Source organism: Diabrotica undecimpunctata, chromosome 8 (genome assembly GCF_040954645.1).
Source record: "Diabrotica undecimpunctata isolate CICGRU chromosome 8, icDiaUnde3, whole genome shotgun sequence".
NCBI lineage: Eukaryota > Metazoa > Arthropoda > Insecta > Coleoptera > Chrysomelidae > Diabrotica > Diabrotica undecimpunctata.
This window is the reverse complement of record NC_092810.1, coordinates 31638298-31662935: the sequence shown is the minus strand read 5'-3', so window position 1 is coordinate 31662935 and position 24638 is coordinate 31638298. Positions and strand designations below refer to the sequence as shown.

Genomic DNA, 24638 nt, shown 5'->3' with positions numbered 1-24638 from the left:
CAGTTTTATTTGTTTTCACTATTTTATACCTCGAAAACCCTATATTTTCTGCAGTAGAGTTGTAATCGCCTTTCGAGTGTTACGCATCAATATTTATTTGTTTTATACACTTATCTGAAAATTTATATCAGAGGAATGAAAATAAAGATTCGTGTTAAATTTAAGTTTTATTTTATATACAAAAATCACATTTTTACCGGTACCATAAAAAATACCTCGTTACATACAAACTGTGTTCAACGATTGTAGATGACAAACATTCACTTAAAACGTGAAATACAACTCTATTAAAATATTTAAATGATGAATATGAAAAATTATTGGAAGTGGTACCAAAAAGTGTTTAAACTTAAAATCGAAGTCATGATCATTAAATAATTACCCACACAAGAAAAATTTTCCTTGTTAAAATTGGTTATTTTACAACATGAAGCTATTTGATTATTTTTAAGATCAGTGATCCAATCACCAAGTAGTAACATCACCAAGTATTAATACTCAGAATAACCCAATCTTACATCAATATAAAGGTACAAACACTTTTTGGTACCAAATTACATTTTAAATGACCAGGAATAATGAATGAATCACTTACAGATCTAACTAAATATAAAAAATATAAATATTTAAAATAATCTATCACTCATTGAAATATATAAAATAAGTCAAATATGTTTTGGAAAAGCTCACAAAATACAGATTCCTCTCTGAAGCCCCAATGAGATGGATATTCCGAAAAACTATACTGTGATCAGCTGCCCTGAACAAAATGGACAGTGGTGGATACTTTCTTTAGGTTCGACTAGATTGCTACTTTTTATCTCTGACAATAACGTCAAGATTTCTTCGGCTGTTTCAGCGTGCGGACTGTCTTCTTTATTGAAGTCATCTGTAATTTCTACTTCGTTGTTTTCACTTTCGTGCAAGCGCTCGCACTGGCCCAAAATTTCCGAACTTAACGTCTTAGACTTCAATAATTCGCCGACGAGGTGGTTTAATTTCTCTAACTTTAATTTGATTTGTTCTCTATCTGTCGCAAGCTGTTTTAATTGCTGGTCTTTTTCCATGGCCTTAAAAATAATAAAAATAAGATTAGGTAATATATTAACAATCTACGAAGTTTATTACTTTGGTATTACTGTACAATGAAAAATTTGAGAGATATAATCACAAGAGAAAACCCATATAGAAAATACTGGTTACTGTACAATGGAAAATTTGAGATATTTGATAAAAAAAATTACTTACTTTTTGTTTAAGTATCATTCTCTGGTGCTGGTAAAGAGCAACATACTCTCCAATGGTCTCGGTTTCGCCTTGTAATTGCAGCACTAAATGCTCCAATCGTTGTTTCTCTTCAGTCAAATCGGCAATATCTTGCATTCTACGTTTAAATTTCTCTTCTAAACGCTTCATCGCTTCTTCTTTTTGCAAAATGCTTTCAGAATCGTCCTGTGTTAACAACTTGTTGTAATTATCGTCTATGGTGTGATTTTCTAGTTTAGTTTCCAGTTCTTGATTTTTAAGTTTCAGTTCTTCTAGTTGCTTCACTAGATATGAAATGTCATCACCTACGGATACTTGCGGAGACGGAGAAATTTGATTTCTTTGATTGTTTAATTCATTTGTTAATTTAACGATAGTTTCGTTAGCTTCTTTCAGTTCGTTCTGAAGAGTATGTGAACAAGTTTCATGTGATTCACTTGTATGTTGCTCCTCATGATCCAGCACCTCGTTTAGTTCCATGGATGAGTCTCGGAGATGCGAAAGCTCCCGATCTTTGATTTCGATAGCATCGGTTAGCATCTGTAAGTGCAATTCGGTTTTTTGCAACTTTTCAAGTAGGTCTTTACTTGCTGACTGTTGAATGCCTAGTTTTTCTGTCAGTTCCACCTTGTCATTGTCCTGAAATGAAAATAATTTTAAAAATTATTAAAATAGTAATTTGATTTTACTATATAGGGTTGGGAAGAAACGATATTAACAAAAATCGTGACATGTAACCCCGGCTCTGGAATCGAACATAATAAAAAAGACTCGTTAACAGTGCAACAGGTAGGAATAAGGTGGGATAGATCAAAGCTGAGGTGGACAAACGAGGAAACACAGGATGTTGAGAAGATCGGTGCTGCCAACTGGAAAATCCAAGGCAACAGACAGACGGCACAGAAAGCTTAAGAAGGTCGAGGCCCTCTAAGGGATGTAGTACCATGATGGTGATGATGAAGTCAAGTAGAAAATTTGGAAAGAATTCAAATATTTAAAAGGCAAGAGTTTACACTGGAGGAGGTTTTAGATATTTACAATACACAATAGTGGAAATAAAATCGTTGAAGTCTTAAAAGTAATTTTTTTAAATAAAAATCAATACTCACCATTTTAGCAAACACTTCAGCCATACTCTCCAACTGCTCTTTGAGTTCCATATTTTGCTGGACAGCTCGAGCAGCAGCGACTTTGTCACTTTCCATAGTAGCCAGTAATTTAGCTGTATCAGGTTGATTTCCTTTTAATTGTTCCACCATGGTTTCTAGTTGATTTAAGGAATCATTTTTGGCAGCTAGTTCTTTCATGAACATTTCTTTTTCATTTAGGGCTTTAGTATAGTTTTCTTCTAGTTCAGTTTTTTCCATCTGAAAGATAGAGATACAGGTTAAAAATAAAGTTAGACAATAAAATAATTTTGTTTAATCTGAATACAAGAGGGGAAAGGTAATAAAACAAAGAAATCATTTTGTATTTATTTAACAATTCTATGAAATACTAATTTTTCAAATTTAAAATTGTCAATAAAAATAGTAATATGGTAAATAGAAATTAATTACTTACGGCTCTGGATAGAGAAAAGGTTTAATATGCTACGGAATCCACCAAAATACAATAAATTGTACATTTGAAGGTGGTGCTAATAATTCAGGCAGATTGTGAACTTATTATAACAACCAATAATAACAATGTTAACTGCAATAGCTTTATATAACTGATCTATAATATTTACTATATAAGTCACACAATCTGTTAACAGATGTATACAATTTACTAATCATAAAAATTATTTTAACAAGTTATTCGGATAGTTGGTGGTATGTATTAGATTTTTAAAATGGTTCTTACAAAGTGAATATATTTTATTTTCTGACATACAAACACCAAGTATTTACTCATAACGGATTTAACTAAAATGTAACAGTTGTAACAGATTGACTGACTACAGCATCTATGACATCACTCAAGTGATCCAGAAATGCCACTGGAAAATGTAGGCAAAATTTACAATTTTGAAAGTAGAAAATAAAGTTATACCTTTATAAAATATGGGTAACAAGAGTAAAATAGGAGATTGAAGAAAAACTTCAGTTATTACCAGTGTAACTTTACCATAGTTAAGCAGAGAAGCGCAATAAAGATATTTGCATCTCAAAATGACAAAGTGCAGGAATACAAAAATATCTGAACAAATAAATATTTTATAATAGTATAATAATTAATATATAATATACATCTAGTTCACTTGTTCAGCAATTTTTTGCACCTCTGCAGCTTTTGGAGAGTGAAGTCCAAAAATACTGTAGTACATTTCCAAAATGTTAACTACAACTATCCTATACTAAAAAAAATTTAAAGTGATATTTATAATTATCTGAAAATACCGATTAGATTGAAATATCTTAAGAATGAATATTATTAAACTGAAAAGATTAATACAAATGTTATGACATCCATAATTCAGGAATACAAGTATAAGTACAAGAACATAATGTATGTAGTTATATAAGAACAGCAATGAGCAGCGAATCACTCACAAATAAACTGGCTTTGGTTGCATTTAATGAAAAAATTGAAGATTGAATATCACATCTAAGACGGGAGTTTATGAAACTTAACATGGTTTTAAAGTCTGGAACAGCTTGTAGTTTGTGATTGCGATATGTGCTTTGTGATTGTGTTACGTGGTTATTAATTTTTAAATTACAAATTACTGGTTAGGAATCGTGTTACCACAAAGTTACACAATTAAAAAAAGAATATTTTTGTAAAATAAAATAAATCTACAGATATGTAGTGATATGTGTAATTTGTACTAACAATATTCATTTTTCGGATATCATAAAACTACAAAAACTGAGGCCCCTACAGCCCTCTATAAGTACATACATAAAATTAAGGTAAGGAAACAAATTACATCTAGGCCAGGGCCGATAATTTAAGACAAAAAAATAGAACAATCATAAAAGGAAGAAAACATCAACAAAAATTAAGAAACAATAATTTACAGAACAACTTACAGAACAACACGACCCGAGGTCAGGGAGTGGAAGGGGATGAGTTTTTTTAAGGGTAAAAAGGTTTTATCACGATTCCCGGCAAAACCACATTGCCAATGAAAAAAAAAGTTAAATAGCAAAGTTGTAGGTTAAAAAACGATCTACAACCATAAACATATAATACAAAATAGACGGATCGTTGCAATACCAGCCCGTTCTGACGCAAATGCAAAACAGTCCCTGCACCCCTTTCTAATTTGCAGGTTTACCAACCACGTGACCTAAATGACCAATGAAAAGGTCACGTGGTTGATAAACCCGGTTTATTAGATAGATGCAGGGACTGGTTTGCGTCAGTTTTCTTTCGCACTGAGGGAACGTGACTGTATTGCAGCAGTCAGTCGATCTTGTCTATGTCTACAACTAATTAAATAGACTGACCTCTGCAATACATTACCATTCCCCTAGTGTGACAGAGAAAACTGAAGCAAAGTAAGCAGTCCTTGCATATTTTTCGATGGGCTAGGTTTATGCACCACGTGACCTTATTGGTCATTTAGGTCACGTGGTCAAAAAATTCGGCCCATTAGAAAGACGTGGAGAAGAACGACGCTGAATTGTATATGTCTATGGTATAACACTTTTTCACATAACCTTAACATTGATGCAAAATTTCAGGTAACTCGGAGAAATGTTTTGTGTTTGTTTTTATCTTCCAGAAATTTGTTAAAAACTTAGCTTTTTATATCGCAAACACAATGCAATGTTTATATCTAAAATAATTATGTTTTCCCATTATTTTGTTTAATGTTGAAAAAGTACCCTAACTTTTAATTGGAAACTCTCACATCAAAATATCGCTTTTTTTTAAGTGCGTGCTTTTGCTTCGTTAAATCTTTAATTTTCGATGGTAAAAAAAAACAAAAAATTTGAAATAAAAAAAATCTTTTTTTAATTATATGCTTATTTGTCTATTGCTATTTTCGATGGAAAAGCAGATATTTTGACTTAAGAATTTGATTAAAAAATTAAGGTGCTTTTTCGGTATTAAATCAAAATAGGGGAAAAAATATTAAAAAAAAAATTGCAGTGTGTTTGGGATGTAAAAGGGTAAACTTTCACCAAAATTCATGTGAAAGTTTTTTTGTAAAAAGAAAAATAAAAAAAAAAACAAAAATTTTTGCATACATTTTGAAGTTATGTAAAAAATTGTGTAGTTATATCTTTTTATTACATACAACTTTGGCATTAAACTTTTTTCCATAATAGTTTTGCCGTTTTACCATTAAAACTCAACCATTTCAACTTCCTGGCCCGAGACGGGCCATTTATAATTATTCCTTTGATTTTTGTTAATTTTCTTCCTTTTACAAGGAGTTCTATGCTGTTCCTAGTTTTTTCACTTTAATTTTCAAATGCCTTTGGGCCCTGGTCTAACAATAAAAGGTTTTACATAATGACCCCTACAATGTTTACTTAATATAAACATTACTAAAAAGCCACTACATAAATTACAGCAAATTCCTTAAACATTAATACATATTATATATAAAGAACAAATTGAACAAAATTTGAAAATATTTAATTTCAATTTTTCACTTGCCATTACTAACAAATCTTTTCCTTCATCCTGTACACCCTGGTACATTATTTTCACCAGGTCCCTTCAAAATACAAAATCATATATTCCAATAGATTTTCTTCAAAGCTTCTTCTAAAATTTCATTTGGAAGAGAAAACAAACCAATTAACCAAAGTGGATGGATCAACCTTTGTTGTTTCAAATAGTTTCACAAAGAGAAGTAGACTGTGATTTTCTGGGAACTGTATATTCTCAACAAAATACGGAAATTTTATTGTTAATTAAATTGTCTTCAATAATAATTGGTTTTCATAACTTCTTAATATTAATTCAGAACAAAAAATGAAACTAAGCTATTGGATGAATCTTTGTTTGTCTGGAATTGTATGGACACTTCATTAATATGTCTTTACTGGTAGATGGTAAATTGTGCGATTATAATATGTTTTCTCAATTGGTTGAACGGATCTTCTGAATTATAAGCGATGTTGCATACTTGAAAATTATGCGCTGGATCATGTTTGAATTATATTTGTTGCATTTCATGCTTGTGACGCTGTAAATAGTACTATTTCAATAATCTCATGTGAATAGTAAAATATCTACAATTTCTAAGTTGGCTATAAATTTTGCAGCGATGATACATGAATTTTTTGGGACTATCCCCTATCGCATTAGATGTTCATAATTCTGACTATTGTGATTTGTTTCTTTTTTATCAATATTACGGATTTGAATAATTTAAGTGGCATAATATATGCGGAATTATCATATATTTTTTTTAATGAAACAATTTAAACATGTGAAAATAGGTAATTTTTGCAAGAAAGAATCATGCTTTTTGAACTTATCGCGAATTAATTCGAAATAAAAATAAAAACAAGTAGTTAACTGTAGTTCAAAAAACATATTGCTAGCGAATTATGTATGAAACATGTAACACCTATTTTACACATCTAAGCTTAAAAGTAACTGTACGTTGGAATTTCCACAGCCACCTTTGCTTCAAAAATCTAGGGGAGAAGGTTCTGCGAGGCTTTACACGTTTGGGAGTCGTGTAGTGTCCATGTCAAGACCTGATACAGAATGAAAAGTATTTAGTACAAATTGTGTTAAAAGTTTTAGAGAATCGAATGTTAGCCATTGCACTGTTCAGTCTATCAAGATCTGGTAGAGATCACTGTTCATTTTTGATCTCTCGACAATCAATTTCTACCAATTCTACTTGATTGGTAAATGGAATCAGAATAAACATATCCCGGATATCTGGATGTTGTTTATTCATTATTTCATCTGTTTCTTCTGCATTTCTTGCAGTTGCAAGTATCCATTGAACAAATTTTTCAGTGGTAAATGGTAGATGTTCTTCATCAATATTGTAGCCAATATCTTGTAATTGATGGAAGTTGAATTTGTTTTGAAGTATTTCCTCTATACTGCATGACCATTCCTATCTTTGGCTCCGCTACTTATCCATATCCAGAACAGAAGTGATGTAGAGATAATAAACCAGTTGAAAGATTCTTAAATTTTGTGACGACTTTCTCAATATAGGAACACTATCCATAATTGAGATAAGACAAAAATAGCAAAAACAAAACTCAATATTGACATAGCTGCTGCTGTTCTTGATTGTCCTAAAATCTTATAATTTTCAGCTCAAATTTTATATCCACAAATAATTGGTAATGTGATCACATCCATTTGGCAGAAAAACACTGAAATACAATTTCGATCATCATTTGCAGTCTCCTATGTGGCTTTGTGTTGAATTCAAGTTAGTTGTGTTTATAATACAACATAGTTAATTCTGTCTAATATATGCAACATGTCAAAATTAAGATTCATTTTGCTACTTTTATCTGTATTCTTCATCAACTTTTGGTGAACAAAATTCAAAATCTTATTGTTTCAACCATAAAATGCAAAAAATTTGATAAAACTTTTGCACACCAAGCACACTAGAAGAATTTTTTGATATTCTGTCATTGTGTGCTACCCCCAAGAAAAAGATTTGAATTTTGTCCACTATCGCCAAATGTATGATCCATCAGCAAACCTGGTTCTCTTCTTAAATACTGAGAATATAAACCAGTAGTAGTCTGTTCATCATCTTATAGTAAATAGTCGTCCATGTATGATGTATGGGTTCCTGTTCATTTTTCTTGAAATTATTGTTTTCTTAACCTAGGTTCATTACAAAAAAGAACTTACATGTCTGATTACATGTCACAACAAGCCTTCATTTAAAATAATGCATTTCAATGTATAGTGCTCAACACTTACAAAGATACAACTCTTGATATACACAAAAAAATAAAGTGGGTACAACTGCATACACAGTATGCCTCCACATTGTGTGCTACATGTATAATGTAAACTCTTTAAATAGAGTTAGGTAAAACATCTTCAGACATTTTTCCTTATACTTAAACTCAATAGAAATCAAAAAGGAATCAATACAGTGCTACACATTTCGTTTCAAAAGTTTGAGAAATGTGTGTTAAAAATAAATTAAGAGTGCATAGAATAACAGCATTTTTAATAAAATATGAAAGCCATAAAAACTATATTGGAATAATGTAACAAAATGTTATAATCCACCTTGAATTCATTCATACTGTATTCAAATTTGGTTGAATACTATCCTGGGTATAAATCAACACCAAGTTTGGGACTTGTTTTGTCCTCAAACAAATAACACTTTGGTAAATTTAAAGCACAATATTGGCATATATGCTAATATGCATGAAGCTAAAAAGTATCACTCCTGTGATATTTGCTTTTGTGTTTGTATTTACAAAGTTTATTTGATTAATTTATGTAAACGACAGTTTCTGGCATAAAATAGAAGTAAAAAATCTATTTTGTAACATTATTCCTCTGTACAGTTGTTAGAGCTGATAAATTATACACAAATGTTGCAAAATTTTTTTGTTATTCTCGCATTATATCACTAGATTTTAAAAAATGTAGATAAATAAAATTAAACTCACCTCATATGTTGTTATGTAGAGCAGCTTCATATTGTACAGAACCAAGTACTTTTCCAAAACTGTTTTGACTTATCTGTTACACGGCAAAATTGTGATAATTATAAACTATAACCTAAAAAATACAGAAGTTTCGTTATGCTAACATTTAAACACGCTAACTTGAACATACGTACCTCTACACTTGCATCGAGTGCTTAACCTAATCAGCTTTTTGAATTATTCTAAACACAGACACATGTGAAAAAATTAAATACAATGAAATTGAAACCCCCCCCCCCCAAAAATTTCCATTAATTCAGAAAAAGTTCTAACTCTCATACTTTTTCTTAGCCAAAATATGTAATTTGACTCTTTCATTGTTAAAAAGAGGTTTGTAATCAATGGTTTGTAACACTTTCATGGTCTCTTGATCTATTGAAAAAAATATCCGTTGTGAATCCTCTTTGACCTCGCGATGAATTAAGTGCCAATTTTTGGTTGTTAACTTGTCGTTATCAACCTCCAACTTTTCAAGAACTTTTTCTGGATCTTCTGGAGTGCCTTTCAAGATTATCATTATCTTCGTATAAACAGGTAATTCTTTAATATTCATTATTTTTAGTGGCCAACCTGATACTTTTATATTGCTTACTGCTATCAGTAGTTGTTTGTATGTTGGTTCATCACAAGTAAATTTTAATCCACCTTTTAATTTAGTACCATCTCGAATTTGTGACAAATCTAAAATTTTTAAAATTTCCGTCTTTACTTGCTCAAACTGCCAATTTGACAGCTTTTTCGCTGGATACTCAAAGGGAACAACAACGCATTCCAAAACATCTTCACTTTTGTTAATTTCGATATCGTGTTTTGGTGTAGGATTTTCAGTGTTGTTTTTTTCTTTTTTGAGTTTTCTCTTTTGAGCCCCAGAAAGTTTGACTTTTGCCGTGTTTAAAGTTAATTTATTCATTGAAATATCCATTAATGATCCCACGAGTAGCTGGGAAATTAAGTCATCCCTTGCAGAGCCCAGTTTACAAGAGAAAGACGTTTTAAATACTTCAGGAAGTCGCCAATATCCCTGAAGGTACCGTTAGCAGTACTGTAGCCTCAGTACTATCCATACCATTGGCACGATTACTTACACCTTAGTATTAGGGATTTTTACAGAGGTTTACTCCTCATGACTCCTAGATATTTGATGTCGACAGTACCGAAGTTTAAGAAAGGTTTATAATTGATCTTTTTTAACTGTTCATGAACTTTAAATTCGACGGAAGCAATAACCTGTATCCCCTTTTCAGTTTCAGTTTTCCTAATAATGTACCAATGTTTCGTGTCCAAGTTATCGTTCTGACGATTTATTCTGTCTAAAACCTTTTCTACATCGTCCAAAGTAGTCGATGTTAATGTTAACTCGATTTTATAGCAGGTAGGTAATTCGTTTGCGTTTATAACTTTCGGTTTTTCACACTCAATGTCTAATTCTTCTAGCGTTTTGTTCAACCAGTCAGCACTGAATTCATTATTGCAAGCCAGTAGCATAGATCCTCTCCGTTTATAGTAATCTAAAAACTCTGGCATCTCGGCATCAGCATCCATTTTGGCTAGTTCATTTTCCAATGCGGTCTGCATCAATCTCATTTCATCTAGAGAAAACCACCTAGAAGGAAAACTTTCTGGGACAACAGCCAACCACTTTTTGGCATCTCGTTCTACAGGAAGTATAACTTTTAAATGTTTTTCCTGCCAAGGATTTAAATTTTCCGTTATTTTCTTTACACATTCGACGCCATCTTTATCTTTGCAAACCACATATAATGAACCCTTTTTCTTCAAAAAAGTCTTGATCCGACTTCCAGATGGGTCCTGTTTCTTTTCTTCTGCGTTAAATGCTTCGATCAATTGTTTATGTTCTTCTGGGTCTAATCTCTTAAACGGAAATTCTTTCATTACGACCACAGCTAGCACTCCATCACGTACAGCTGATTTGTCCGACTTCTTATCAGCATCTTTGTTACCTGGTTTTGTTTTTTTGGCAGGTGGAGTTTTAGTAGATGTATCAGACTCTTTAGTGGCAGCTTTTTTAGCCAAACGTTTTCTAAGCCAAATGGGTCTTCTTTTTCCAGGTGAAGACTTGTTATCTATTTTGGGCGCTGAGGCCTTCGGACTTTTACTTCGTGCCCGTTTTGGAGCTCTTTTCCAAATACGTCTTGAAGAACCGTTTTCAAAATTAGATCGAGAGTTCCATGAGGGATTGCTTGATTGAAACCAATTAGGTTGAAAGCCGTTTTGATTACCTAGCCAAGCAGGATTATTTCCTGTAGCTGCACCTTGAAATCTCGACCATGCAGAATTTGAGTCCGACCAACTTGATGACACCGAAAATAAAGAGGGAATCTGACTCTGGCTGTTATTCATATTTGATTCCCATATAGATCTATTTGAGTAACTATCTCTCGATTGCGAATGAAGAGGTGCGTTGTTGTAACCCCTTTGGTATGCCGACGGGCGATTTTGCGAATATTGAGAGTAGGATGAGTTGTAAGCCATAAAAGGCGAATTTGAGAAACTATTTCTATTCATTAATGATCCCACGAGTAGCTAGGGAAAAGATGTCAACCTCCACAGAGCCCCGCGTGTAGAGGTAAGGCTGCATTACAATGGGAGGTCGCCTGGTATCCCAAGGGTATCGTTAATGGTGCTTATAACCCCGAGCACCTTACATACTTTTAGCACGATTACCTACACCGTAGTAATGGGGATTTTTTATTTGAGGTTTACTCCTCAACCATACTAATGAACTGTATGAATGAACAAATGAAATGTAGAATTTAAATTAAAATAATAAAAAGGGGAATTATGAATCATAGTGAATTTAACAAAATTGAAATGGTTAAACATGAATATGTCCAGTTTTTTAACTATTAATTTTTTTTTGTGAATTGTTTAAAATTGAATGGGTCTCACTCACGCCTTTGCAGCTGGTGCCGCCTTTTCTGTCTCTCCTTCATCATTGACTTCATCAATAGCTGTAAACTCACTAATATCTCCAGACATTGGATCTTCCTTTGTTTCTATATATGCAGTGTCTGGATCTTCATTCTTCTCATCTTTCTTCTCACGTGGCTTATACCGACCCAACCGTTTAACTTTAACCCTAGTGAAGTTTAGGAAAGGATTGTAATCTATTTTCTTCAGAGCATCGAGTACAGCATCTTGAACTGTTACAAATAGTTTTTGACCACCTTCTTCAATTTTCTTGTTCAAAACTTGCCAATTTAAAGTATCTAATCCCTTATTCTGCCTTTCAAGACGTTCTAACACTTGCTCTGGTTCTTCAACTGCTCCCGGTATCCACAACTGTAATGTGCTTCTTACTGGTACCGTTTCAGGATCTAGTATAGAAATGTCTTCATCTTTCCAATTCTCCAAAGTGGGAACTGTAGTTCTTAGCCATTCAGCACTTGCCAAGTTATTGCAATTGAATTTCAATGCTCCCCTTTCCTTAAGACAGCTTAAGAATTGCGGCATAAAACTTCCATCTGGTATATTATCAATTTCTTTTAAGATGTCTGACTGTAATTTATCCAGCTGTTCCGTATTGAAAAATTCTAATGGATAATTCTTAGGAACAATCACTTTGGAGATATCTTTAGATGTGTTTGGTACAGAGTCAACAATTTTTAGTTCAGCAGATTCCCAAAGAGATAGAGTGGATAAAGATTCTTTTAACCAGTTAACAGTAAGGTCATTATTACACCTTAATATTAAAGAACCAGTTTCACGTTTGCATTCCAAAAATTGTGGTCTGAATGTTCCATCTTCGATCTTATCAATTGCTTCCAAAATTTGTTCTTCCAACAAAGCCAACTGTTCCTCCGACATAAGTGACTTTGGGTATTCCACATGGGCTATCATCAAATTAATTCCAGGGAGTGTTCTTGGCGGACTTGATTTTTTACTCCTATAATACCGACCCCTAGATTCCCTTGCCCATGGTGGTCTTGAGCTACCTGAACGTCTTGAATATTTTCCTCTTGGTGAGCTTCCCGATCTCCGGTATGCTGCTGGAGCTCCCGAATACGGTGTACTTGAACTGTTACGATAATTAGGCTTCATACTTGTTCCCACGATTAGCTAGGGAAATAAAAGTCCACCCCTACAGAGCCCCGCATGTAGAAGTAAGGCTAAAATTACAATGGGATTTCGCCTGATGTCCCAAGGGTATCGTTTGTTGATACTATGACCCCAGTATCTTTCATGCTGTTGGCACGATTACTTACACCGTAGCAATGGGGATTTTTTCAGAGGTTTACTCCTCATTTTTTTTTTTGGTTTTAATTTTTTTTTCAATTTTTTTTTTTTTTAAATTTTTGTTCTTATAAAAAATACATTAATGAATTGATGTTGCTAATATTGTTCATCTGATGCATGTATTACTAAAATTTTCATATTGGTTTTATTTAGATTCAGCTACTGCTTGGAGCTCTTCAGTTGTAAGAGAGCCTACAATTTCTTCTGGATCTATGTTAACATCTTCCCCAGCATTTTCTTCCTTTTCCTTATCTTCATTATCATCCTTTTCATCCTTATCTTTTTTATCATCTCTCGTTCTTAAAGCTCCCAAATACCTGACATGAACCCTGTTGAAATTGACAAACAGTTTATAATCTAGTTCTCTTACCCTTGTAACCACGCTTTCATCGACCGCAAAAATGTATGTTGTGTCTGTTTCACCTTCCTCTGTTTTCTTGCTTGTTAAGTTCCACTTTGATGTATCGACATTTTCATTCTGTTTTTCAATTCTTCGAAGCAACACCTCAGTATCTATATCTTTTGGTAATGTTAATAAGATGTCCATTAAGTTTGGAACTTCAGTAGGTTCCAATGCTTGGCAATCTGCCGATTCCCATGGTTTTAAAGTAGGAACAGTTTTCTTAAGCCAATCTACACTGTCTTGATTGTTACAAACAATGATAAGATTGCCCCGACGCTTAAAACAGTCATGAAATTGTGGTTGAAAATCTCCATCTGCTATTTTTGTAATTTCACTTAAAATGGAAGATTGTAAGAGTTCCAGTTGTTCCTCAGTAAGATTTTCTTGAGGAAAATTCTTGGTTGTTACGAACATTTGTATACCGCCTTTTTTCTCGTCTCTTGATTTTTTTGCATCAGAATATGAACTGCCATTCTGTTTTCGTTTTGGCGGTCGGGATGATCTCCACCTAGATGATCTTGGTGGACTGGACCCCCTTGAGCCGTTTGCCCATGATGGTCTGTAATCCCGTCCATAAGAATAGTCGTCGTAAGCCCAAGAGCTAGGCCTACTATAAGAAGAATAAGATTTGTTATAACGATTGTACCTCATAATGATTCCCACGAGTAGCTAGGGAAATAATAGGTCAATCCCCGCAGAGCCCCGCATGCAGGGACAAGGCATTATTCAATGGGATTCCGCCCGGTGTCCCAAGGGTATCGTTTTTTGTACTTTAACCCAAGTACCTCTCATACCATCAGCACGATGACTTACACTTTAGTAATGGGGATTTTTAGAGGTTTACTCCTCTCATTCAACCATTCCAAGAAAAAGCTATACTAGATCAAAATTAAATAACTATATGAATAATGACTAATTCAAAGCTGCTAGTTCTTTGCATACATATATCTGAAGGATACTATATTGGATTCTGGTAATAGAATTTTAAATTACTGACACTTTCCATAATATAACGTTTTTGTTGGAACAGCTGATTTGTAGAATATATTCGTTCTTCCAGACACATTGTTGTTTCTCTAATAAATCTGTAGTTACTTAGCGCATTTTAAAAATAAATTAAAAATTACAAACAAAAAATATATCAAATAAAAATAAAGTGAATGTAAATTAAAAAAGTATATAGCTTGAATTTTCAGATTTGGTAATGTGAAAATTTTAAAATATTTAAGAAATTTTGAAGAAAAGTATTAATCTAACCTGTAGCTGGACACACAATTCTTTCGTCACTTCCAGTTCTTCTTTTACATTCAAACCAGTTCCGTTGCCTGATGTAAATGTAACTTTGTCATGTTGCTTGTTCTGGAGTTGCCGTTCGAGTTCACAGATATGGCGTACTCTATTCTGTACCTCTGCAGACAATTTGTCATTTTCTTGTTGTATATGTTGGTACTGTTCTTGAATAGTTAGAAGTTGTGTGTTCAGCTCTTCTGTGTATTGCTGATAATGCAAGGTAGATTGTTCATGTTCTGCAAAAAAAAAAGTTCATTAGAAACTCAATTAGTATAGCAGATTTGTGTTTAATAATACCTTTTTTTTATTATTCATTCATTAGTTTAAAAAAAATTAATGAAGATGACAACACAATTCAATAACTATGAAATAAAAAAAAACCCCAATTATGTTGTCTAATAATTTTGAAAAGAGCGAGAGCACGAATATGTACTTAGTATCTCGGGACAATTAACGCAGCCATGACAGCTTGTGAAATTTATCGGTAGCCATGTCTATCTAGGTCCAATATACGCGGATCATTTGTTTAACCTGTCTATGCTGTATTCCTGGCCAGCTTATATGCTTACAAGCCAGTTTTATGGGATTTCCGTAAATCTTACGAGTTCAGACACTACCCGTGTTTCAAAACACATGTCCATGATCTGAACAATCACACCTCATCAGACACATGCCACTTTTAACAGCTCTAGCCACATAGTCGTGGTTACAGTTTTTATGAATTACCTCTATTCGTTCTGCAGCTACGAAAGTTTCTACATTTATTATGTCTAAATTATATTCCATAACAAATTGTAGTAATTAATTAACTTACCTGTTTCATTGGTGTTTGTACTGCCCCAGTGGGGCTATTCGCCTCCGACAATGATCACTTACAGTCCATTTATTCTGCAATATATAGCTAAATCCTAGAACAGAAATTTATGAACTGCAGAATATTAACATTACGCTTGAATAATGCAAGTCTCGGGACTTTGGCAGATCTGCTACATAAAGCTCTCTGCAAACACTTGTATCCTGCAAACACTTGTATCAAAATGACATCAAAAGTGAAGTTCTGCAGAAGCTGGATGCTTACTCTGCTGAATGAATGTTCGCACATAACACTGGGGATACATAGAGGTGCGAAATTATGGATGGTGACATAATTTTGAACACTATCGATACTCAATTGAGTACTTGAAGTGACATGTTATGTAATTTTCACAACAGAGTTTTTTAAAAATGTTTAGGTTGGATAAAAAAACATTGATAAATGTTTTTGTTTTCTCAAAGATGTATAATTTGAATATTGTACGGTTCATTGTTATTTTGAGCTAAAATAATGAAAATGAAAACCATTCTAGATTTAGCTTGGTGTGAAGAAGTAAAACGAAGACAAAGTGTGAAATTATTTTAAAAGGTATGAAAAAAAAATTTATAAATGTAATTCTTGTGAACGAGAATGGTGCTAATACAAGCAAATAGCCGTCATTTGAAAAGATTTCATACTGATTTCCAGATATGTAAAATATGAGTTAAAATTAAATTAAAATAATTCATGTAAACATAGTTCACGTTATTATTTTTATTATTTGAAGCAACTCATATAAAAACACATTTTATATTTAGATACACTGAAAGCAATTTAAACTAAATATTCAGTACAATATCAGAAGTCATTTTCTTGTAAAACCATGATATGAATCACTTTGGCCTATGCTATAACAAATTACTTATAATTATTTGGTTTGGAAGTTATTTGTATGTATAGCCTGATTCTTCGATAAATTCTGAAATATTCCAGCGTAACTGATCACATGATAGCATCAGAAAAATGTACAAGATTAAAATTGAAAGTACTTAAACTTTGACGCACTTATCGATAATTCCTCCCCTCTGTGTTATTTAAGACTTTTTACGTCATCGGGACTTAAAGGATACATGAGAGACTTAAAGGTTACTTTCCCAAGTCTGTAATAAGCCTTAAATCGGGTATACTCTAATGCTTTGTATGACGATTCGTTAATGGAATATACTAAGTTTTGCCCAGTCTTTTCCATCTTCTGGTTTAGTAGTACCCAGTCATCCGTTTTAAGCCCTGGGTTTTGCTTCGCTAAGCGGGTCCTGATTGTCGCTTCTCCCGTCTTCTCGGGGATGAATGTGATAACCTTGAGGGATTTGGGCAAATCTTTAGACTCAATCACAGATAAGTCCGCACCATACATGTTACCGATAACCCTCACCACATCCACAATCCATTTCCTCGTGTACTCGTTCGCACATTTCACCCAAACAGCCCCTGCCTTAAACTCTGCTGTATTGAATTGCAGTGGAGTCTGACTTCCGCCGGGAGCCTCGTCCAGTGCTTGTTCTAGTTTGCGAACGAGAAACTCTGCCTGTTCGTGATTTAATTGACTATAAGGATGACGTCTGTGAATTATCGCCATCGTGAATTCTTTTGTGATCTCTCTAGGTGTACTAGCTTGCATGTTAATGTCTCTAGGTTTTTTAGACATTATACTTTGTGTTGGAGTCGTGACATTCTCTCGAGGTCTCTTTTTGGCTTCTAATTTTGCCAGTTCCGCTCTTTTGGCGTCCAGATCCGCTTTTTTGGCGGCTTTGTATGGATTTTCGACAGTCCATGTACCAGCAGCTATTTTTTCCTGTTTTCGAATCTTCCGCATCTGAGCTCCGGATAGGCGTTTGGTTGGAATAATCTCTTCTTTTTCATTTTTTGTCATAACTGGCTCAGAATTAGTTCTCGGGACGCCTTCTGGTTCCGAGTTTGTTCTCGGGACCTCTTCTGTATCAGAGTTTATTCGCGGTGCCTCTCCTGGCTCCGAATTTGTTTTCGGGGCGTCTTCTGGTTCCGAGGTTATTCGGAATGCGTTTTCTGGCTCCGAGTTTGTTTTCGGGGCGTCTTCTGGTTCAGAGTCTGTTAGTAGAAGAAAATCTTCTGACTCAAAGTCTGCTAGTCTTAGAACGTCGTCTGGCCCGGTCTTTGAACCAGACACAGAGCCTGCGAAGACGGGAGTCGCCTCCCTGGCCGCCCGCTCTATATTTGTACTTACACTCTTGTCCTCTTCTGTGCTATCACTTTTTTCATTTGTGTTTCTATCATTTTCCATATTTATTCCCACGAGTTGGGACGAAATTCTGTCAAGCACAGCAGTGCGCCCGTACTGTGCTAAGGCTGTAATCCCCCAGAGTTTGCCAACTCTCTGGGGCATCGCTTAAGGTAACACCTTTCCCCCTGTACCATGCATCCCCTGGACACGATGGTGTTACACCTCGGGATTGGGGAGCGCAGTAGCCGCAACACAAGCATGAGTTAGTTGTGGTGGGTGTCATGTTCAATCAAAAAATCTACAGTTAATGACATAGCTGCAGCCCCTATGTCATGTTCTCAGTTGATACGCAAGTGTTCTTTTGGGTATATCTCATTCACACCTGTCCTATATATCAATATGTCGGAATAGCATGGAATACTGAAGAGCTCCTGGTGCTGGTGTGTTATATTTTTACAAACATGCAATATATAATACCAGACAATGAAGCTTCTACAGTTGCATATAGACAGATGAAAGAATTTTTCAATCTTTGACAAAACAATCGAAAGATATATAAAATTAAAAAGAAAAGACATTTTATATACTTGTTTTTACATAGAAAGAAGAAATATCAGATTCGACATAACCATAAGTACAAAAAGATTTGTTTACACCATTCTGGAAGATTTCTTCATTATGGTGACATGGTCACCATGACAAGATATTAAAAATTTGTGATAGGAAAGTTCAGTGCTACAAACTGAATGGAATAGTCAACAGGCTAACAACAAGAGTAACAGCAGTTAATCATGACTGCCTGGAATGAGTGACTGATAGCCAATAAACATTAAGCAACAATTTTTGAATATTAAAAACAACGCTGATAAAACATCATTTCAATTAGAACCATTAATACTTAAATAAAAACAGTAGTGTGATTAGAAGATAGGATGTAATATCCAATTTTTAATATGGAAATAAATATTAGTTGAGATCTAGAGTAAGAGATGTATCAAGGAAGAGACTAAAACTGTAAAGAAAATGTGAAAACAAAGATGGTACATACATACATATATACAGCATATACATTTAACAGTGGGTACAGAACTTTGAGGACAGAAAAAACAAAAATCCTTTCACTGATTACTAGCTAATATATTTAACTATAATACTTTTCCACAATTTTATTTTGTCCCTATTTAATTTATTGTACTAAATGTATTTATCAAATCAAGAAAATGGAAAAGCAGATGAGATTTTTTAAGATAAATAAATATCAGAACAAGTTGGTTAGAACACCATTACCAATAAAGCATGACCAGAAACTAAATTATACATACCTTTACTCATATTTTTTATTGTATTGTTCAGGGAAACCATTTCTGCATCCAAAGCACGATTTTCTTGCACCAGTGTCTCAATTTGAGCTACTGATGTCTGATGATCAGCACCAACAAGTTGTTGAATCTTAATATCTGCTAAAGATAATTTTCCAGAGAGCTCTGAATTTTGCTTTTGAAGAGTTGAGACTTGCTGTGTAGCACTTTTTAATTTTTCTCTAATTTCTAGGATATCTTGTTCAAGTTCTTCTTTTGAATCACGTAACTCATTAAAATCCTTCAACATATTTTCTAGAACTTTGTTCTGATCATGATTGTTGGTTTCTTTATGTATTCGTTCCGATTTTAAAGTGTTAAGTTCTTGTTCTAATTCAAAAGCTCTGGACCTAGAAGCCTTTAATCTCGCTTGCAGTTCTTCACATTCAGAATTTTTATTCTTAAAAGCAACCTCCTGCTGGGCTACAGCATTAGAAAGTTCACTTTTTTCAGCTACTAAAAGCCTGATTGTCTGGCTATGACACTGTAAATCTTCTTCTAGTTTGTTTATTACGGAAGTGTTATCGTTTGTTGCATCTTCAAGTTCTAAATGGTATATTCTTGCTTGTAGTTCATTTATTTGAAGTTGTTGTTGCTGTGATTGAATTTTTTCCTGCTCTAAAAATGATGTCAACTCTGAGTTTCTTTTTTCCAGATCAATTATTAGATTTGAGTCACTTTGTGATTCTGGGATTATATGTGCCACTTGATTAGAAAAGTTGCTTAAATTTATATCAGAACGTGTATTATGTTTGAAACTATTTTTAACGGGATTATTTTCATTGTAGCTGCCTTCAAAAGTTTGAGTATCACTATTTTGTATTTGGTCAGGTATTAAGTTGTGCCTATGATGTTCAAATATTTCATTTTGTACAAGTTCAGGATCCTCTATGGTTAAACTGTCTGTATTTGGTCTAATAATCTGTTGCGTTTCTTTTATATAACTGTGTTGATTAGTTTGATTAAACAAAGCATAATTATCATCAAAGGGAGCCTGTGGTTCAAATACTGGAGTTTCTACTACATCAGTAATATTTCCAAGATCGCCAGGATTATTATTATTTACAGACAGGTTTTCAAAAAATGTTGCAGGATCTGATTGTGCAGTAGTCATGAAATAGTTTGGCAATTGGGTGTTTGTTACATTTGCAGGTTCACTTTCTGCATTCATTGAACTGTGTGTTGAACTTACTAAGCTATCAACTGGAGTTGATTCACGTAAATCTTTTTCAGAATTATCAGCTGAAGCAGTGGCAGTTTTCTTTTTCTTAAGTTCTTGTAATTCTTTAAACTGGAAATAAAAAATACTACTGAATTCCCCCACAATGAGATTTTACTACTAAAAATGAAATGTATAAAGAATTAAAATGATTTGGAAGATATTCCCACTGTCGCTGACAACTCAGAAAAAAATTGAAATGAACTATAGTCCAAAAACCTTATTGCCAACAAGCATTTTTTAAGATAAAACAAACAAAAAAACAAGTGCTCTTATGGGGTAAAACTGTCAAATTTGTATTACATGGCTAGAGATGTCTTAATCATTCATAAATGAAATTATAAATATTATAAATGAAATTAATTCATAAATGAAATTATAAATTAAATGAAAAATCAGAAAGTTAAATTGAGAAGAATTTAGATACTTTTGAACAGTGAAGACCAAAACAAAACAAAAAACAGATTTCCACTAATTTGTAATATACTGTACAAAAAATGTTCAAAAATTCACATCAATTGGTGAGTTTTTAAATGGTTTCAAGCTACCCAGAATGTTTATATGTAATATAAAACAGAACAGAATATTGGAAAGTGAATGTTTCTTGAACATTGAAAGAGAACATATTGAAAATTACATGTTTTCGTTACAATTGTTTCCGAGATCAAATCCAAAATTGACAAGACAAAGTTTCATCAAGCTGAAAAACACACCTGATCAGACAACAAATATCACCTTCAGCACTTATCATTCAAGGAAAGGTAGAAGACACCCAAGGAGACAGAACTTATAAGCGCAAAACCTAAAGTGGTTTGGTCAGACAATTGAAAAGCTTTTTTCATGAATCGCTAAAAATATATGAATCATTATGTTGATAGCAATCTTCCACAATGTATAGAACAATAGAGGAAGTTAGATTTAAGTAAGATACACAAATTAATTATTCACTGTAAATAAAGAAACTAATGTTTGGTGTAACAATGTAATTTAAAAATAAGATGGATTAAGAACATTACATAATCTGTATCCTCTACCTCTACGATTTATTATTCGAGGAAAAATATGACAGGAAATTAGGTATGACGTTCTTGGTTTGCTAACTTAATCTTAAACTATATCCATCAAACTCATTCTTAGTGTAACGAATGTTCACAAATTGACGGAACAAAATGGCAAGAAAAATGCTGCCAACAAAAATAAAATATGCACAAATCTGGGTATTGCAAAAATCTACATTGTAACTTAAACTTCTGGAATTCAGTAAATACATGTACCGGAAAACAAAAACAACATGACAAAAAGCTTGTTTTTAAAAGTATTTCTAAAAGTAATTAAAGAAGACTGAAAAATGCTTTAATAATATGGCCAAGGATTTAAAACCACATTGTGGAGGTATGTAGTGTTCTACAGGTGGCCTCATAAATCGTTAGACAAAAATCTTGAATGTCAACCACAAATAAGAAGAAACCTGAGTCAGAGTCACTTTATTAGCACACCAGAAACTTGCAAACTAAGTAGAACACTGTAAATGTTCACAAAATGAATATATTTATGGCCATTTTCTGTGACTTCAACACATGTGTTGGTGATGAAATAATATCAGTAATAAAACAATGATATAATGAGGATGTAAATGAAAGTAGTGATCTACTGGTGGACTTTTACAGCACAAGTGAATTACATATTAATACATTTTTCCTCACAAAGAACAACATAAGTATACCTTTGGAAACACCAGGGGACTAAGATCTATGATTTGCTGTATTAACATTGGCAGAGCTAAGAAGTGAGTAGTGTGCAAAATCCAAATATGAAAACAAAATTCTAGCAGAAAAATGCATAGACATATCCAAATCAATATAATCAAGGAAAACTGGGCAAACATTAAAACAATAATCTTAGACTGTGTCAATTGAAGAACTAAGATGAACAAAAGATGACATTGGAACCACAAACACCAGAAATTACCATAAATGAAGTAGTTTACATAAGCAAGCATGAAGTACAAAAAAAACATGAGAAACTAAAAAACAGAAAAGCTGCATAAAGATGGGATACCAAATGAATTGTTGAAATATGATGGATAGACAATAACAGCTGAATTGGCAACATAAGATTATAAAAACAATAAAATACCAGAAGAATGTAGAACAAACGAGCTCATCCTATTCAAAAAGGACAATAACAAACAACCAGAAAACTACAGAAGCATCAATTTGCTAAATACTACCCTGAAACTTACATGAACAGTAGAATATTCGTTATAAAAAACAGATTACAAAAAATAGACTTGCATTCATAATTAATCAACATATACAGAATGAGAAACAATGAAATTAAAAATCTCTGTTACATAGATAATGCATATTGATAGCCTTCAGACTAATCCACAGATTTAATACAAGAGCAAAAGACGACGATTTTAACTCAGAAAACTAAAATCTATAAATACTATACAAATATTTGAAGAATAAGAAAGGGTAATACACTGATTTTATGCGCATTCCATATGCAAATCGCATGATTAAGATTAAAACCAAATAGTAAACATATTATTCTTAAAAAACCGGCACAAGAAAATTACTGTATATAATAAATGAGATCTGTTACCAAAGTATAGATTGGGTCATATTTTGTCAAGTGTTTTGCATTCATAATTGTCAAAAATCATTCTCAACGTCAAATACAATGTAAATGAAAATAGGTTAGAAGGCAAGATTGGGATTGAGAAGTGGACAAACAAGAATCAAAGAAAATGAGTAAGACTAAAAACAATGCTGGAGCCAGATGGAATGATGCAGTTGGACAGCAATAGGATAGTACAAAATTGTATGGAAAAGAAAAAACACATGTAAAAAGCCTGGACAATAAAAGAATAGATAAGGGAGCACAAATAAAGTTAATAAAGATAGGCAAGTTAAATAAAAAATAAAGTTTTACAATTCCTCCATCAATGATGAAAAACTAATATGAAAATCAGAAGCGAAAGAAACAAATCAGGCGCGATTCAGATAAAAAAGCACATGGTAAAAGATGAGTATGGTCAGAATCTCAATTGAGGACACAAAATATACAAACTATAGTAAGCCGACAAGATGAAGGCAATAATACACAAAAGCTAAGATACAAGAAATATAAAATAGAAACCGGCCGGTCAAAAATAAAGCCAATTGAAAAAAGGCCAGAAAACTAGGAGATTGAGCCCATTATCTAAAATTCCTCGATAAAATGATACGAAAATAAACAATTATGGTTAAAATAGACTTATATCCGTAACATGCAAAATCAATAAAATGTATTCAAATTCAATTTACTTCAGATAATCGGCAAAGTTATAAAAGCATATAAAATACGCTCAAAATTATATATAAACGTAATATATAAAATTCGTACACTTCCTGCATTTCCATTTTCTTTTAAAAAACATTTTCAGTAATTGATTATCATAAAATATAAAATGGCTTTGTGGCGTCATGAAGTCCGTTGAGCTCATGGAAAAATACATTAATTCAAACCGGCAAGTTTCAATTGAAACAAATATATTAAAAACATTTAATATCAATAACTAACTTAAAACGCAATGAAATATACTTATATTTTAATAAACGAACGAAATAATTCCATGTGCCCGGCCCGCCCTTGGTGGTTTGAATAGTTGTAACTATTGAAAATATTAATATTATCCCAATATAATAGGAACACATTTTTGTTCTTACAAATACAAATGAACTTTTTACTTAAAACTGTGAAGCCTAATAATGAATAAATTGATAAAATCAAAAAACTCTGCAGAAACTAATATGGCTACCAAAGGACGCCGATGATGTGGCCGGACGATATCAGCGAAAACTCAAAATATTCTTAAGATTAGGATAAAATTATTACCTCAAAATAAGTTACAAACAATATACAGTATCTTAAAGCAACTTTGAATAAAAAATGCTTACCCTTTTCCTGGAATTTGCTAACTTCAACTTCTGTGCCTTGGATGCGTCCGCCATGATGTTATGTTGCGACGAGAAGAGAACGAATGAACGAGTGAAAATGGAACGATGGCCTGGTTCGCAAGCGAAGCTAACCGACAACTAACGTGACATTTGTCAAATAAAGGCGCCTTCATTTGAATTAATCGATGAAAAAGTAGTGTTGAAATTACAAATAATTATTTCTAAACCTATT

General features: G+C 33.1%; 2 protein-coding genes across 2 annotated transcripts; both read right to left on the bottom strand.

Annotated features, from left to right (window-relative positions):
- Positions 1-154: 154 nt before the first annotated feature.
- Positions 155-24562, bottom strand: LOC140447394 (golgin subfamily A member 2-like). Its single transcript, XM_072540022.1, has 6 exons — positions 24407-24562; positions 19205-20531; positions 14800-15068; positions 2376-2633; positions 1249-1905; positions 155-1070 (listed from the first exon to the last, which is right to left on the bottom strand). Exons 1-6 carry the CDS (start codon positions 24458-24460, stop codon positions 741-743), a joined length of 2895 nt encoding a protein of 964 aa, XP_072396123.1. The 5' UTR covers positions 24461-24562; the 3' UTR covers positions 155-740.
- LOC140447396 (uncharacterized) lies at positions 8840-13041 on the bottom strand. Its single transcript, XM_072540023.1, has one exon. The coding sequence runs from the start codon at positions 12942-12944 to the stop codon at positions 11793-11795; it is 1152 nt and encodes a 383-aa protein (XP_072396124.1). The 5' UTR covers positions 12945-13041; the 3' UTR covers positions 8840-11792.
- Positions 24563-24638: the final 76 nt, after the last annotated feature.

What these genes read in the sequence shown, in the direction of transcription:
- LOC140447396 (XM_072540023.1), bottom strand. Translation starts at nt 12,944, where the DNA reads ATGAAGCCTAATTATCGTAACAGTTCAAGTACACCGTATTCGGGAGCT.
- LOC140447394 (XM_072540022.1), bottom strand. Translation starts at nt 24,460, where the DNA reads ATGGCGGACGCATCCAAGGCACAGAAGTTGAAGTTAGCAAATTCCAGG. An exon ending in TAGCAAATTCCAGGAAAAGG is followed by an intron (nt 20,532 to 24,406) that starts GTAAGCATTTTT and finishes TTTTATTTCCAG; the next exon opens with TTTAAAGAATTACAAGAACT. An exon ending in AATTGTGTGTCCAGCTACAG is followed by an intron (nt 2,634 to 14,799) that starts GTTAGATTAATA and finishes TCTATCTTTCAG; the next exon opens with ATGGAAAAAACTGAACTAGA.